Below are 17,085 nucleotides of genomic sequence, written 5' to 3'. Positions count from 1 at the left end.
GTCCCCTGAACACACTGTAAAAAACATCTCCTCACTATCTGCTAGCTGCCTGTCCCCTGAACACACTGTAAAAAATGCGGTCTCTGTAGACAGCCCAGGGTCTACAAATGGTAACAAAAACAAACTGTGTCCACCTGCACCACAAAACATACACTAACAGTGTTCCAGCCAATAACCAACAAGAAGGATTTGGGGGTTGGGGGGGGTTAGTGCGCGGAAGCACAGAAGGGAGGGGGAGGGGACAGGATGAGGAGGAAGGAGGGGCAAGCTAGTCTTGTTTTCTTTGAAAATACTTAAAACTTCAACAAGAAGTAACATCACCCAACACTGCTTAGAGCTCCTTTAAGACTATCAGCTTCACTCAACTCTCTCTGTATTTCTCAGTATGACTATGTTCAGAAGATTGTGGCAGCTTTTGCGCAGAAGCTCGAGCAAAGATAGTGACCTCTTCTGAAGAGTCCATTGTGTTTTTTTAATCCTCTGTGTCCTCCTTGGCTACTAGCAATTGCTTAGAGTAGGGGTGGGGGTGGTGCACGATCACGGAAGGCTTGTGAAATCACGCACTATAGGTTAACGAGATTTCCTGGACACTTTTTCCTTTGCCATCAGATTGACTCGTCTGTCTGCTCCGATATCAACCATGAAGCGTTCCGACCGGTGTTCTCCACTTTCACTATGCTGCTGGTTGACATGAATCTGCCACTCAATCTCAAGGTAATGGTTAATGATATGATGCAGTCAGTGTAGTGGATTACTAGAAATAACTTTGATTTTGAGTTAAAGTAACCAAAGCTATGAACATTTCTTTTGCCGGTTTCTCTCAACTCTTCAGAGCCAGGCCCTGTTGGTGTTACCCTTCTTCACAACCCTCCCAGAGGAGCCATTGGCTGAGCTGCAAAGAGCCCTGGACGCCCTGGTGGCGGCCCACTTCCCCATGCAGTCAGATGAGTTTTCCAAGGGCTCGCTTCACCGCAACAACTACATGGACTGTATCCGAAAGGTAACATCTCTGTTTGGTTTTACCAGATGTTAGTTGCAATTGGAGCTTGGGCGCTTGGACCAACCCTGTAGGAGTTTCTGTCTTTTAGTTGCTGGATGCCTTGGAGCTTTCTCAGAGTCCACTCCTGCTCAAGCTGATGGCCGGGATTCTGTGCCGTGACAGAAAACACATCATGGAGGACGCCTTCCAGACCTGTTTCCAGAGACTTGCTAAGCGGTCAGTAAAGTAGGGCTGCACGCTATGATGGAGGAGAATAATGTAATGGCGATTCTTTTGACTGATATTGTGATTGGTAGAGTGGCCGCCCATAAACAGCTTTTTACGCCTCGATGCAGCAAGCCCATGTTCGACTCTGAACTGCAGCCCATTGCTGCATGTCATTCTTCCCCTCTCTCTCACCTTTTAATGTCTTCAGCAGTCAGAATGGTTTGACACAGATTTTGCCTTTAACAAACACTGCAATGTTGCACTAGTCCATGTATTTTTTGGGGATTCATGGATTTTACAAGTTTCATTGCAGAGTCATCATATTACATTACATTAAATCTTACAGGAGTTGTTTTGTGCCCACCCTCTATGCTTGTTAATGTGTGACTAGGTCAAGCGGCGAGCGGCAGATGCAGCTCCTGTGCACCGTATACGGGCTGATCCAGCGGGGCGACGTGCCCGTGAGCTCCATGCTGCAGCCCATGTCCGAGAGGGTTCTGCTGCCTCTGGCCTCTCACTGCAGCACCAAGGCCCTGTGCGACTTCTTTGTGGCAAATGTTTCCGACATAATTGTTTTGTTGCTCAGCCGCTTCACAAAGGTTTGCTGCTCAACATTGTTACATTCAGGGAAATTTGACGATGCACACTAAACACTTTTTGTAACTGTTCTGATTTTTATTGTATGCCTTTATGGTAATGCTTAATGTTCTAAAAGACTTCATTCATTTGGTATGTTTAAGATTTTAATCAGACACTGTGCAGATAGATCTTTTGTCCTCACAGCCCAAAGCTAGTGCTGTATTATTTAGAGCTAATTTCAAGGCTATTTTATTTATTTATTTCAGTCAAATGAATCTGAATTTGAGATCCAGCTGATGAAGAAGAAAGGCTGCTACACGCTGATGGAGCTCCTGTATTCTCGTCTTCCCAAAGAAGAGGTTTACTCCAAAGAATCCTGCATTAATCGAGCCTACTGTCGTTCAGACAAAACGGAGGGGAACGAGTTGTCCAAGACCTTGATCAAGTAGGACTCCCGGTTTACATTTCAAGAAGTGACACAGCAGTGATGTAAAAAAATCCTAATTCTTCCATGAAGAAAGGATGAATATTGATTTTATTTCAATTAGGTCATGTTTTGAAGCATTCACTGAGAACATGACTGGTGAGACTCAGCTCCTGGAACTGAGGAGACACTACCACTGTGCCGCGTACAACTGTTCCATCGCCGTCATCAGCTGCAGTTTCAACGAGCCCAAATTCTACCAAGGCTTCCTCTTCAGTGAGAAACCAGAGAAGGTAACAACTGGCTTCTTTGATTATATCCAACTCACTTCACCACTGTAGTCATCTTTTATTTTGGAACTATGTATTATAATTACTGTACTTCCTTTATCTATTGTTGTCTAATCCATGGGAAGAGAAGAATGGTGCTCAACGGTGCCCGCGGCTCTGGTTCAAGAAGTGATTTATTTTGTTTTTGTTTTTCCATTCGATTGCTCTGTTGACTTTTCAGAAAAAAACTTAGAGTATATAAATAGTTTTAAGCCTGGCACTAAGCCAAACAGCTACAAGCTGAAAACTAACCAGAAAACATTTGATTTAACGCGACAACAAAAAATCTAAACTGAAGAGAAGGTCAAAGGTACAAAACTGTACATAAACGATCATAGACATCAATGGTAGCAGCCTACTAGCCGTTAGCCGGCGTGTCAAACAGTTCCATGGTAACGGTGAGCTCCACCAATCAGAGACATCGCTGTTACGCTTAGGATTGTGGGTAGTGTACTTCTCCTTGACATGTACACTACTTGTTGCTTCTACAGAAGCAAAAAACATTGTTTTGGTCTCGTAGCTCGTGGTAAGTCTACCTCAGAGGGTATAGACATTATGGCTAACAATCAAAAATCCTTATGGAGAAAATAAATGTGATTTTTCACTACCGGACCCACACTGCTGAGCTTTATAGATGTCTATTTTGGTGATTGGAGGCCTCGAGGACTTCAATGATTGGGGTTTTTCTTTCCCTGTCCAGAATCAGTTCATTTTGGAGAACATCATTGACATTGAAAGGACCTACAGGTTTCCAATTGAAATCGAGGTATGCTTTTTTGTAGCACACTGTTTGTTTAACAATGTACTTTGAGTTGCAGTCATGGTTTATTCATTCATATTTTTCATCACTGTAGGTCCCACTTGAGAGAAAGAAAAAATACGTCATGATTCGAAAAGAAGTGAGCGAGGAGCATGAAGGTATTTACTGCTACGAATATTGTTTTTCGAGAGCAGTTAAAATGTCCACCCAAAACTATGCACTGGTCAGGCCTAATTATTATTATTAGACTTGTCTCATGTTCAGAGAAAACTCCCTGCTCTTTACAATAAAATAGGATGTGACTTAGGACATAGAGGTCAGTGTGTCTCCAGTAATTTATTTAGCTTTCTTTTCACTTCATAATGTTTCTTCACTAGTAGGTTCTGCAGCTAACTAAATATTTTTACTAACCTGCCCATTATTTTCCCAATTAATTGATTAGATGTTTGGTCTATAAAATATAAGAAAATGTTGATCAGTGTTTCCCAAAGATATTCAGTATACTGAAGAAACTAGAACATTTTTACACTTAAGACCTGGAATCAGAGATTTTTATAACTAATCGATTATGGAAACCTCTGCCGATTAATTTAATAATTGACCCCTAATCGATTAGTCACTGCAGCCCTGTTCATGAGGTTTCTGTCTGGTTTCCACAGAAAAAACAGTGTATCTGTCCTCGCAGTCTTACATGGCCGACAGCAGCCTGAGTGAGGAGATGAGTCAGTTTGATTTCTCCACTGGAGTCCAGAGCTTTTCCTTCAGCTCCCAAAACCCTGAAGGACGCAGGCGCACCGTTGCCAAAAGAGTGCGTACATTCAAATTTTTTTGTTTCGTTATAAAACTACACTGAGCTCATGCTTTCGTGTCGTAGGATAGTCTAAACATCAGAGATTTGTCCACCGTGCCCAGGGTAAAAGCCTTGCTGGCGAGTAAATGCATGCATGTTTAGCACTGGGACAAGTAACTTGCAGTTTAATAACTGATGCATTATCATCTTGACAAGAGGTTGGTTGGTATGTTTGTACATCTAGGAGACAGAAGAGACAAATCTCCCCCAGGATGCAATGGTGGATCTAGAAATGGACGAGCTGAATCAGCATGAATGCATGGCGACCATGACTGCTCTTATTGGTCACATGCTGAGGAACAACATAACTCCCAAAATTGAACCGGTCAGTGGCACTAAAAAAAAGTTAAGCTGTTATGATCTTTTGGATCTTTTTTGTGATCTTTTTTGAGGTTTAAGCGACACTGTAGAGAAACGCATGGCTTCACAGCCAATATTTTACTTCACATTTTACTTCACATTTTATTTCACATGAATTACATTTGATTGACATTGATTTAGTCACTTTCTATAATATATTCAAATATTGTTCTGGAACTTCATTCAACATGCTCTTTTTGGTGATGACACAGGGAAACGTGCCGAGTGAACTTCCTCCATGGATGAAATTTCTACATGCCAAACTAGCAAATCCAGCAACACCTCTGAATATCCGACTCTTCATCTCCAAGCTGATCATCAACACAGAGGAGGTCAATTGGTTCACTCACTGTCTATGAGAATATTACATCTACCTCATTCTCTGCTCTTCTTGTGTTCAGTATTCGTTCTGGGATTTAATCTGTGCCGTTGGATATTTCCAGGTTTTCCGACCATATGCCAAGCACTGGCTGGGCCCGCTCATGCAAGTCATTGTTTCTGGAAACAACGGAGGAGAGGGGATCCATTTTATGGTGGTGGATATCGTCGTCATAGTGCTCTCTTGGACAAGTCTGGCCAGCCCTAAGGTAGTCTTGCTTTGACAGACCTTGCTCTGCAGCGCTGCAGAGACCTGCAGCGCTGCAGAGAATAGAAGTGTCTGTTCAAAAAAGTAGTTTTTAGTCGTCAACAGAAACTCCGATTGGACAGATAGTCTAGCTAGCTGTCTGGATTTACCCTGCAGAGATCTGAGGACCAGGTAACCATAGTCCTCAGATTGGACAGATAGTCTAGCTAGCTGTCTGGATTTACCCTGCAGAGATCTGAGGACCAGGTAACCATAAATCTACCAAAGTTTAAAGCTCCCACACAAAGAAAGCAGAAGGAAATGGACATGGCTAAAAGACATGCATCAGGCAGAATTTCCAGTGGCACCGTAGCAATCCCGGAAGTGGAATTCTGTGGATATAGACTCACTCTGAGGATGCTAATATTAACGATACAACTTAATTGTGAAATTTAAACTGAAATTCATTTTGCGTTCCAGAGCAGCTGCGCTCGAAAAGACGAAATAATAAGAACAATACACACAGAGTTAGAGAGTAATTACACATAAAGTACAAGGATGAAGACATATCAACAGCCATGACAAAGACACATATATCCCCGGGTCCAGATCTTAATTGGCAGCACACTGATTTTGGTTCATCCACAGGATAGACCGATGTATAAAACAGTTCTTAAACTAAAATTAACAAATGTAGATCAACCTGTTTTTGTCATGGTCTATGGATATTTCAGTTTAATTTAGCTATTGTTGCATTTTATTACCACATAAAATAACTATTAGTAACCGAATAATTTTGGCCCAGGATAACCCCAGAGATGAAGTGCTTGCCAACCGGCTGTTAGAGTTCCTGATGAAGCATTGCTTCCACTCTAAGAAGGCTGTTTTCCGCCACAACCTGGAGATCATTCGCACCCTGGTGGAGTGCTGGAAAGACTGTCTGCATGTGCCCTACAGGTATGCTTGCATGCTCTCACTTAACAGTTTGTCACAAGTCTGTAGCTCAGTGGAAAGGCCAGTCCAGGACAGAGACGCTTGACACCATGATAAGGATTCTCTGGTCTAGCCTGTGGGACTTCCCCTCCATCTAGTCAGAGAAATATAGATTAAAAATGCCAAACATCTTTCTTTTTATTTCAGATCTTTTTTAACAACAGGCCTGATTTTAAAATGCAAGTGATATTTCAAAGCAAGATGGTAAATTGACGGCAGTCGTCACCAATTATAAATAATAGCTGTAAAATACTAGTCTGGAGAAAATGGACACGATAGAGAAACTCTATGCTTTACACTCTACTTCCTGTCTGGTGGATGTATGATATCTAGCAGTATGTTTAGTAGTATATTACCATTTGTTTTCAGTATTTTATACATAAAGGGGAATTGTACAGATCCCGGACTTTATCTCTTGTCTTGCCTTGTAGTCTGATCTATGAGCGATTCCGTGGCATCGACCCAAATAGCAAAGACAACTCTGTTGGACTCCAGCTGCTGGGAATCATCCTGGCCAACAACCTCCCTGCCTACGATGCCCTGTGTGGGATTGAATATGACGGGTAAAATATACTACAATGCATCATTGAGCATGTTTTTGGTGACAAAACATTTCTCAAATTCAAAAATGGTAATCCACTTTTTGGAAATTATGCAAAGGAACTAATAGGGGAAAATAACCTTATTAATTTATTTAATACATTTAGTTGCTCAAATGCTTAGTACTAGTACCTACTGTAGCAGTAGCAGTTCTAATGCTCAGTACTAGTACCTACTGTAGCAGTATCAGTTCTAATGCTCAGTACCTACTGTAGCAGTATCAGTTCTAATGCTCAGTACTAGTACCTACTGTATCAGTATCAGTTCTAATGCTCAGTACTAGTACCTACTGTAGCAGTACCAGTTCTAATGCTCAGTACCTACTGTAGCAGTATCAGTTCTAATGCTCAGTACTAGTACCTACTGTAGCAGTATCAGTTCTAATGCTCAGTACCTACTGTAGCAGTATCAGGTCTAATGCTCAGTACTAGTACCTACTGTAGCAGTACCAGTTCTAATGCTCAGTACTAGTACCTACTGTAGCAGTATCAGTTCTAATGCTCAGTACTAGTACCTACTGTAGCAGTACCAGTTCTTATGCTCAGTACCAACTGTAGCAGTATCAGTTCTAATGCTCAGTACTAGTACCTACTGTAGCAGTATCAGTTCTAATGCTCAGTACTAGTACATACTTTAGCAGGATAGTGTAGTTAAATATCAAAATGCTGTGCAATGTGATTTCATTTGCTAATAGAAATCATATTTTTGAAGTTGTGTTCAGGTGAGCTAAATCAGGCAGGAAGGGAAATAGAAAGTTGTATATTATTCTGAAGTGCGTGCGTGTGCGTGTGTGTGTGTGTGTGTTAGAGTGCGGATCGGGCCGGATTTTTCTGTCCGAGCCCGGCCCGCGTCCGACAGAGCAGTAACCGAACCCGACCCGAGCCCGACAGGCATTAAAATATTTCTGTCCGAGCCCGACACAGTTAAAATCGCATTTGTTTCTCATACTAATGACACATGTACGTTTGTTTGTGTGGAAAGCTCGCTTTTATTAAGCAAGTGTAGGAAGGCATTGGGAAATGTCAACAGATGAGCGCATCAATGCACACGGGGCAACAAGCGCCATTACCTCCATAATCAGCTGTTTTAAATTCAAAATGTTCAATGACTTATCGCGCTGATGTGACCGAGCCCGACCCGAACCCGAGCATCCTTTCTAAAAATCTGTCCGAACCCGTCGGGTACCGTCGGGCTCGGGTCGGGTATCCATTCTCGTGTGTGTGTGTGTGTGTGTGTGTGTGTGTGTGTGTGTGTGTGTGTGTGTGTGTGTGTGTGGTAGCTGACATACTGTCATCTTGCAAAGCATCTTACACTAAGTCCCTTCTGTGTGTTTTTGCAGGTACATCCAGTCTCTGACCAACAACGTGTCCTTCGTGAGGTATAAAGAGGTTTACGCAGCTGCTGCAGAAATCATCGGCCTCATCCTGAAGAATATGGCTGAAGTGGACAAGGTATGAAACCTTCCCCAGTTTGGTTGAGTTCCATTGCATTTTTCTTTCTGTCTGAGCAGAGCTCAAAGCATCTCCGTAGAAAAGATCTCACATGAAAAGAATATTTATTTCAGTTCAAGCTCAAGTGAAGTGATTGATAAAAGCGCTACATTTTTGATGCATTACATTTGTTACATGAATTAAAGTTAATTCATGTTTGATTTTTTTTTGTCTCAGCATCGTCAAGAGCTTCTCAGTCTCGCAGCAAGTAAGATAACAAATCTGAAGAAAAAAGACATGGATGACAAGTTCATTATATGCTTGAACAAAGTGTCAAAGCACTTTCCTCCCTTTATGGATCGGTGAGTCTGTAGTTCTGCTTTTGTTTTTCTGCTGTTCCCTTGTAATATAGATCATTTTATGGATTTTGTTGGATGTAAATTGCCTTTAACCTGATCCTAGACATTTTTAATTTAATAAATCTTTTTATAGGAGGATCAAGGACGTTACATCTTACAGGAAATGAAACAGTTCTCCAGTTTCATTATATCTTAAACAACTGAAACCTTATAAAAATGCCCCAAAAAAGAAAAGAAAACATTGCCTAGTAATACCCCCCCAACACGGTTATCCCACCCATCCCGCCCCTTATACTTGACAACATTCTTCAGCTTCTTCTTCTTCTTCTTTTTTCTCTCTCTCTCTTCCCCTCCTTCCATTTTATTTGTTACACAGTTCTTCAAACCAGTTTAAGGATCTGCACACTGAAAACAAGCACACAACTGCACGCCCACATTTTGTTAACAAGGCTTTAAACTTAGTTCCACAATTGTCAGTCGGGCTGCTCAGCTCCACCACATTAAGGTAGTTAAAGGGCCCTATGTTAACAATCTAAGCGTACGGCGTGATGCGCCAGGCGCAGGTGCATTTAGGGCGTGTAGAATCCCCTTTTACTAGTTTGATGGTGGAAAAAAGGGTCCGGACGCATGGTTCAAAAGGGTTGTCCTTGGTGTCTTCATTAATCAGAGGTGGGTTCTGGGTGTAACATGCAATCAACCAATCAGAGCATCCTCTCCCATTCTATTTAAAAGCCAGGAGCATTTGGTGAATGGCGCATCACTATTATGATGGTTTTTCTGAGCAGGAAGGAGAGATTTTCAGGAGAAGAAACCGATCTGCTCGTGCGCGAAGTGAAAGCGTGTGAGTTATTGTATGTGGCACGAGCACTATGCCACCAAAACTCCACAAGGCGAAGTAGGCGTTAAAATAACAATAAATTGTTATTTTTCCTCTCAGTGTTTTTTGGTCCTGGGACGCGTTCTCAGTGAATTGTTCGTTGATTGTATAATGAAAAATATTTGATCACAAAAAAAGCTCCATTATTGACTTACCAGGTTTTTGTTGGTCAATGTTGGGATCACTTTCCGCTGCCTCAAGATAGCAATATGCCCAGAATGCACCTGAACACACCTCGATGTAAGACCAGCACCCCCAGAATGCACCTGAACAAACCTCCCTGTAAGACCAGCACGCCCAGAATGCACCTGAACACACCTCCCTGTAAGACCAGCAAGCCCATGGGCGCAGATGCATTTGCATTTTAAATCATGTGTGCACTTGACGATAACTGCGTTGGTCTTAAACAGCAAAGCCACTTGCGTCCGGCTTTGGCCTGCGCCGCAGTGGGTGCAAGATAGGGCCCAAAGTCCTTTTCTAACCTGTCTTACCCTATTGTAACAGCTTTATTCTTAATTTTTCAGGTTTGTCAACTATGTGTTCTCCCTCCTGCCGAAGTTGCACGGCATCTTAAAAACGTATTGTTTGGAGTGCGTGCTGAGTCGAGCCGATGTCATTCCAGACATCTTTCTGCATCTGAAGACCACAGGCTTCATTGAGACCATGCGCCACAGGTCAGTTATTCCTATACTCTTCTCAAGATCTGCACCTTTATTCTCCTTCTGGATTGATAAAACCCTGCCAGCCTGCCAGTGCTTGATAGCCTCAGATGGTTTAAAGTGGTGATGTCACTTATGTAAATGAACACATTTTGATATGTATTAATATTACTCTTCTGTGCCCCTAGGGATGAAGCAAGGCAGAGAGTGTGTCTGGATATCATCCACAAGATTGTTGCCCAGCTGACTCCAGTTCAGCTCCAGGAACTCCTGGGAGCTGTGACGGCTTTTGTCTGCCATCCTTCACCAGTGTGCAGAGAGAGGATGTACGACATCCTCATGTGGATCCAAGACAACTACAGGTACTCTGAGCCTTTTGGGTTCTGGATTGATCTGGTTTCACACTAAAACTAGCACGTCATTGTTTTGGATACATTTTTCTGGTTTGACCGAAGGGCTGACTGCATCTAATACTGTATCTGAAGTCTCTGTGGGGGGCTGGGACCTTGACCAACTGCCACTTTGCTTGTTTGAAAGCCATGATGTCTCTCTCCCATGGGTGGGCTAAATTCTCTGGTTGGGCACAGCAGAGAAAGGGGAGGTAACCCTGCTCCTGCTTATGACCTCATAAGGAGCAAGATTCCACATTGGTCCATCTGAGCTTTCATTTTCTCAAAGGCAGGGCAGGATACCCAGGGCTCTGTTTACACCTGTCACCATTTCTAGCCACTGGGGGGTCATAGGCAGGCTGGGTGAACTCATATAAATGTTAAAAAATCTCAAAGTGAAATTTCCAAGCCATGGGACCTTTAAAGGGTTAATGCTGTTTGCAGTCCATTGTTTCCTCCCTGATGTGAACTGAAATGATATACTCTTTTGTTGTTCATCCAGTGATGCAGAGAGCATGGAAGACAGCACCTCAGTAGAGGTTTTGAATGCAGCTAAAGAAACACTACTTCAGGGACTTTCTGAAGAAAACCAAGGCCTTCAGTAAGTTCCTGTGTTTTCTCACTTGCCTGTTTTTATGTTTTTCTTTCATATATTGTGCCGGGAAGTGAACTCTGATCATTTCTCTAGGCAATATTCAGCATTTACCTTAAACAAAACACCCCTGTCCACTGTGTTTTCAGGCTTTATGTGCGTAACTTCTGGAGTCAGGAGAAGCGCCTCCCCACTGCCACCCTCGAGCGAATGGTGACGGTGCTTCGTTCTCTGTACTCCTGTCGAATCGAGAAGTGTTTCTTAAGCTTGGCTACCAATCTGCTGCTGGAAATGACTAGCCAGAGTCCTGATTTCCAACGAAACATGTTTGAGTATCCACTGTCAGAGTGTACCTTCCAGGTCAGTTGACCCCGGCAGCATTTATTTCTCTCGGGGTAAGCTAGTTTATACAATTTGAGGCTTGAGGTTTTGTTAGCGATGAGTCTGATGTATTGATTCCATTGCTCCACTCTTTAGGACTATATGATTGATTCCAACTGGCGCTTCAGGAGCACAGTGATGACTCCCATGTTTGTTGAAACCCAAAGCTCTCAAGGCCCAGAGAGTGTGGCAGCGTCGCAGGCTGGAGGCATGAAGGGGAAACTCAGAGCGACTCAGAGTTCTCTAGAGTTTAGCCAAACCCAAACAGCAGGTACAGCTCTAAGGGCGTTTTCACACCTTAAAGTCCAGACCAAGGTCCCAACCAAACGTTGGAGTTTAATAACATTATTTACATTTATTCTATATTATATACTGTATATTCTATGTATTCTTTTTTGGTTTCACATCATGATTTTGCTAGCACACTAAAGAACTTTCCTTGACATACGTATGGCGTGACGTCACCACCTCCGTGTGTTGTCTCTCTTTTGATTGGTGAGTAGCCGAGCGTGCGTCTGACGTTGGCGTGTTGGCATTTTTTGTCGGGTAGTCTTTTCCGTATAAATGAACAAATGAATGAGCTAATCCCAAATGCGTCATTATTATTATTATTATTATTATTATTAATATTGCTTTACCTTCATACCCTCTCTCTTTCATCCACTCAGAATTGTTTTTGTAAATGTCAAAAAAAAATCTAAATGACTTTAAATGTTGTTGTCTGACCAAATTGAAATTAAATATCAAATCTCCTCCTCTCCCCACGTTATGTTAACGACTCATTTTTTCTTGTTCTAGCAGGCGTTTTTTCCGGGTTTTTTCTTCTTCTTCTATGGTATGTAGTTGCCTAACTTCCTGTAATTGGTCTGAAAGTCTGAACCATCCGAAAGTGTTTTCATACTGCAAGCGAACCGAACCATGGTCTAGTTTGGTCCAGATTGAGACCACCTCTTTTGATCCGGACCGTGGTCCGAGGCACTTTTCTCACCTGCCATTTTGGTTCGGACCAAACTGTAAGTCTGAATGTCAGGACCCAAGTCATCTGGTATTGAATGTCACGGCATAACCACAACCCTGGGGGGAAACTTGATATTAACAGCTATTTTGGGCCAGTTGTCCCTCATTGCGATGTCAAACACTTACGTCGACACTCCGTCGACAGTTCAGTTATAGACATTCACTACGCATACAGAACCTAACACAATATGGTGGGGAAACGTCACGACTCATCACAAGCATATCCTCTTCTTCAGTCAGTCCCTCTGAGCCTCCCTCCGTCTGCTTCTCTTCCGCTTCATAAGCATTGCCGGTAAGCCACACCCACCCCATAGCAGGTGACAATAGTAGTTGGTAATAGGTGACAGTAAAGAAGTACTAAAGTGTGTGCTGTGGGTAAAGTGTGCTGTGTGCGTAGCCAGGCAATCTGAAAACTTGCCGACTAAAACAGGGATTTTTACCTTTCTTTTCCCCCCAGGTCGACGTCCAGTGTATGACTGGCTGACGGGCAGCAGTGTGGATACACTAGCAGACTACACACTGGGATCTGAGTCTCTGTCTTCATTGTTGGTGTTTGATAAGAAGGCAGAGAAGCAAACTGCAGCAAGGAGACCAGTAGGAGAAGGCTTCGGCCTCAGGCGCCTTACTGCATCAACCGATGAGGTGGACAGTCGCACCAGAGGTTAGTCTGAGAAGAGAATACCCACCCGATAAATATGTAATACAAGTACATTCTAAATACGCTCGTTATTGTTAAAAAAATTATCACTTCCCAAACAGGTATAGATATCATGATTTTTTATATATATATATATATATATATATATATATATATATATATATATATATATATATATATATATATATATATATATATATATATATATATATATATATATATATATATATATATATATATATATATATATCCCTGATTGGTGCATCTGAACAAGACAATGCTCAGTGGATTTTGGCAAGTCACGCTTTTAATGTTTTTTTTAGCTGGGAAACTGAAATACAAAGTATGTGTAGCAACAGTCCCAAGAAGCCAGAACCTTTGCTATGTTCTTGTAGATCTTGGATTTGTGTTAAAGACTTGATATGCACTACTACAACAATCCCTTTTAATTTTTTAATCTTTAAAATGAGTTTAAATGCTGTAAATGTCGGTATATTTTGTTGTCTATATTTCAACAGCAGCAAACGAGCAACGTAATAACATCCTCAGATTGAGACGCAGATTTCTCAAGGATCAGGAGAAAGTCAGCCTGGGTTTTGCACACAGAGAAATCCAACAGCAAAGACAGAAAAAGGTATCGAACATCCAGCTGAAACATATTATGCTCAGTGCTATTCATTTCTGAAAGCACACAAGCAAGTTTTAAGGTTGACTACTGCATAGCCCAGTCGTTACTGTCACTAACTTCCCCAGGAAGACAAAGCTGATCAAAGGCTCCGAAAAGAGGCTCAGGTGACTCTCTATCGAAACTACAGAGTGGGAGACTTTCCAGACATCCAGATCCCATACAGCAGCCTCATCGCCCCCCTTCAAGCTCTGGCCCAGGTAAGATACACAGTAGTCAGGCTGTGAATACAAATTAATACAAACCGTACATCTCCCAAAATAAAAATAAAACAGCTTTGACCGCTGGGCAATATAGAGAAAATCAAATGTACAATATTCTTGACCTAATACCTCATTGTCTATATTGCTATGATATTGTATGATTGAATATGAGTGCTTTAACTAAATGTTATTTACACAATGATATTTTTGATAAATATTCTCCAGAAATGGTTTAATGGCGTAGTGGGTAAAGGCAAATAATAGAAGAGCTAGAACAGTCTGGTAAATTCAGAAAAGGACCACTTTATTGTAATTCAGCCTGTAAAACCAGGAAAAGACATCAGGTAAAGACACTTCACCATGTTACCATACATCCAAAAATCTAAGACGATATCTAGTCTCATATCCCGATATCAATACAACATTTATATATCGCCCAGCCGTACTTTGACCACTGCTAATGTGTTGTTTTCCCTCGTTTCCCTTCACATGTTCCTTCAGAGAGATCCCATTTTAGCCAAACAGCTGTTTAGCTCCCTGTTTGCTGGAATCCTCCAAGAAATGGGAGCAGTCAAAGCGAGAGGGGAGAGCGGGAGGATTAAAGAGGAGCTGCGGTGCAGCATGAACACCTTCCTGAGCAAGAGCACCCTCTGCTTCCCTCCGTTCATAGCATGTGTGCAGGTAGGAGATTATTTCACTATTTCTCTTTAACTGTTTCACTGTTGGTTTTTTAATTCAGTAGTTGCAACATCTTTTGAGTAATCGTGTTAAATAGTTGCAATTTCAATACTGACCAAAATAATCAGGATTATGATTTATTTTATTTTTTTCATAATCGAGCGTCCCTAACACGTACTGTTTGTGTGAATTGACTTACAACCGGAGTACGTTGAGTCTCAGATACCACAACAACAAGTACATTTAACAGGGAAAGGTTACATAGGTTTCCTCTGGAGCATTGTCTTTTTCTGGGTGATGAGGCCTCATCCATAATCAAGTCAAGTTTATTTCATCTATAAAAATGGAAATTACAGTGCTCACACCTGCCCCCATACCCATAAAAACTAGAGAATAAATACAATACCACAAATACACTACAATACTATACATAAATGCAATTTAAAAAAAAAAACTTTGTTTGGTTAAAGTGCTTAAATGTTTAAAGTGCTTGTTGTGCTGTCTAATAGCCTGAGGTATAAAAGAGAGAGCATACCGTTTAGTTTGTGTTCCAGGAGGTCTTAGTCTACCACTACGCTCCATAACCCTACCAGTCAGATTACTACAGGAGGTCTTAGTCTACCACTACGCTCTATAACCCTACCAGTCAGATTACCACAGGAGGTCTTTGTCTACCACTACGCTCTATAACCCTACCAGTCAGATTACTACAGGAGGTCTTAGTCTACCACTACGCTCCATAACCCTACCAGTCAGATTACTACAGGAGGTCTTAGTCTACCACTACGCTCTATAACCCTACCACTCAGATTACCATGAAGAGGGTGACCCGGGTCCCTCGTTATTTTCTGTGTCATTTTTACCAGATGATCATATACCTGATCCACTGTATTTAACTCTTTCACCATTTTACCAGCCCTTTTAGTCACTCTATCAATCCTGGTCTTTTCAGCTACCCCAGCACCCTACACCCACCACCACCACCACCACCACCATCACACTCCAAACACTACGCGGAGTGTGAATGTGTGTGAGTGTTTATTTGATGAGCAGATTTCCATTTCTACACCTTTGATTACCACCGTCTCAGCTGTGATCTTATTTCTCCTGTAATCCATAACTCATTTTTTAGTTTTCTTAACGTTGAGTTCCAGGAAATGCGTATCACAATAATCAACAAAGGCTTTTATCATCATCATCATCAATCATCTATACTGTATAGGTTTAGGTGTCTGGTTATTTTATAACTTGATTATAAAAGTCCAACTCAAACCTGTAAATAAGGCTTCTGGGTTGAGTTAAAGGTGCAGGAAGCGATATTGCGTAAAGATTGAAAACTCAACAGGCAATTTGTTGTGTTTCAGCAGAACACTGACAGCAGCAGAAATGCAGAACTGAGTACACTTTAATATCCGTTTATTTATCGCGAGAAAAATCCTTTTCGCATATTTTCCTCAAACCGCGCACACAGAACACACAACACACACAGAAAATAGACCGCTGGTTGACTGTGAGGAGATAGTCGCTGAATTTTACATAAAGTGTAATTGATGAACATGGCTTACTATACTTTTTACTACTTTGCTGGCTGTGTTGTTAGGAAATGTGCTACCAGCATAAGGAGCTGCAGCAGCTCAACCCAGCACACATCAGCTCCACCTGCCTGATGAGCCTCCAGCAGCCGTCGGGCATCCTCCTGCTGGAGGAGGGCCTGCTACATGTTGGTGGCCAGGACCAGCCTCCTGCCAAACGCTCCCGAGGACGCAAAGAAATCCCCCCAGACACCAACAAATGGATCCACCTGGCAAGGTATTACAATGTTGGTGTGATGAGGGTTCTATCAGTGCTGGCCCTTACCTGAATGTTGGGAGTTGAGGAACATACTACAATTTTACATTTAGTTTATGAGATTTATGACCGTGTTCTTCCCTTGATTTGTGGAAGACTTATGTGCACGTATTTGGAGGGGGGGTTTAGGAGTTCTCCTTCAAGATAAATAAAAATGTAAGCAATTTCACATCATTCTAGACCATTATTCCCATTTATGTGTCTAAAAGGTTTGAAAAGCTAGAGCACTCAAAAACCTTAAAGACAGAACTTAATGAAGAAGGGGACCCACTACAACCATTAGATTTTTTTGGAAATCAATTTAATTAGTTTTGATCGATTCACTCAGCTTAAGTGATGCCCAAAATACAAGGAAAAATAGGCCGTTGTGTAGAGAAATAAGTTTGTTTGTCCAGATCAGTCTTGTTGTTATTGCTTTGGTTTGGCGTAGTTAGTAGTGTGCTCCTTGTTTCCCCTGTCCTCCAGGCTTTACAGATCCTTGGAGGATTATGATGTTGTGCGCGGCATCTTTGGTGGTAAAGTTGGGACCAAGTCGATCACCTGCGCTGCGCTTCAAGCTGAAGCCAACACTGACTTTGCAGAAGCTGTCAAGCTTTACAATGAGGTGTTGTTTTTCCCAATACAATATATATATATATATAT

General features: G+C 41.9%; 1 protein-coding gene across 1 annotated transcript in view; it reads left to right on the top strand.

Moving 5' to 3' along the window:
* The window catches only part of prkdc (protein kinase, DNA-activated, catalytic subunit), a 43,770-nt gene that overhangs the window by 12,115 nt on the left and 14,570 nt on the right, over positions 1–17,085 (top strand). The window contains exons 26-52 of the mRNA XM_034862756.1: positions 610–714; positions 833–1,000; positions 1,089–1,216; positions 1,599–1,806; positions 2,053–2,231; positions 2,335–2,503; positions 3,240–3,305; positions 3,394–3,457; positions 3,959–4,107; positions 4,334–4,474; positions 4,722–4,841; positions 4,953–5,096; positions 5,880–6,031; positions 6,499–6,630; positions 8,007–8,118; positions 8,335–8,459; positions 9,858–10,007; positions 10,181–10,354; positions 10,884–10,982; positions 11,123–11,333; positions 11,451–11,625; positions 12,829–13,032; positions 13,548–13,663; positions 13,783–13,914; positions 14,419–14,598; positions 16,196–16,404; positions 16,909–17,047. Of these exons, the coding sequence (XP_034718647.1) occupies positions 610–714; positions 833–1,000; positions 1,089–1,216; positions 1,599–1,806; positions 2,053–2,231; positions 2,335–2,503; positions 3,240–3,305; positions 3,394–3,457; positions 3,959–4,107; positions 4,334–4,474; positions 4,722–4,841; positions 4,953–5,096; positions 5,880–6,031; positions 6,499–6,630; positions 8,007–8,118; positions 8,335–8,459; positions 9,858–10,007; positions 10,181–10,354; positions 10,884–10,982; positions 11,123–11,333; positions 11,451–11,625; positions 12,829–13,032; positions 13,548–13,663; positions 13,783–13,914; positions 14,419–14,598; positions 16,196–16,404; positions 16,909–17,047 (3,951 nt within the window). The remainder of the gene's footprint in view (positions 1–609; positions 715–832; positions 1,001–1,088; positions 1,217–1,598; positions 1,807–2,052; positions 2,232–2,334; positions 2,504–3,239; positions 3,306–3,393; positions 3,458–3,958; positions 4,108–4,333; positions 4,475–4,721; positions 4,842–4,952; positions 5,097–5,879; positions 6,032–6,498; positions 6,631–8,006; positions 8,119–8,334; positions 8,460–9,857; positions 10,008–10,180; positions 10,355–10,883; positions 10,983–11,122; positions 11,334–11,450; positions 11,626–12,828; positions 13,033–13,547; positions 13,664–13,782; positions 13,915–14,418; positions 14,599–16,195; positions 16,405–16,908; positions 17,048–17,085) is intronic.

Source organism: Etheostoma cragini, chromosome 22 (assembly GCF_013103735.1).
Source record: "Etheostoma cragini isolate CJK2018 chromosome 22, CSU_Ecrag_1.0, whole genome shotgun sequence".
NCBI lineage: Eukaryota > Metazoa > Chordata > Actinopteri > Perciformes > Percidae > Etheostoma > Etheostoma cragini.
This window is presented reverse-complemented; position numbering and strand designations above follow the sequence as displayed.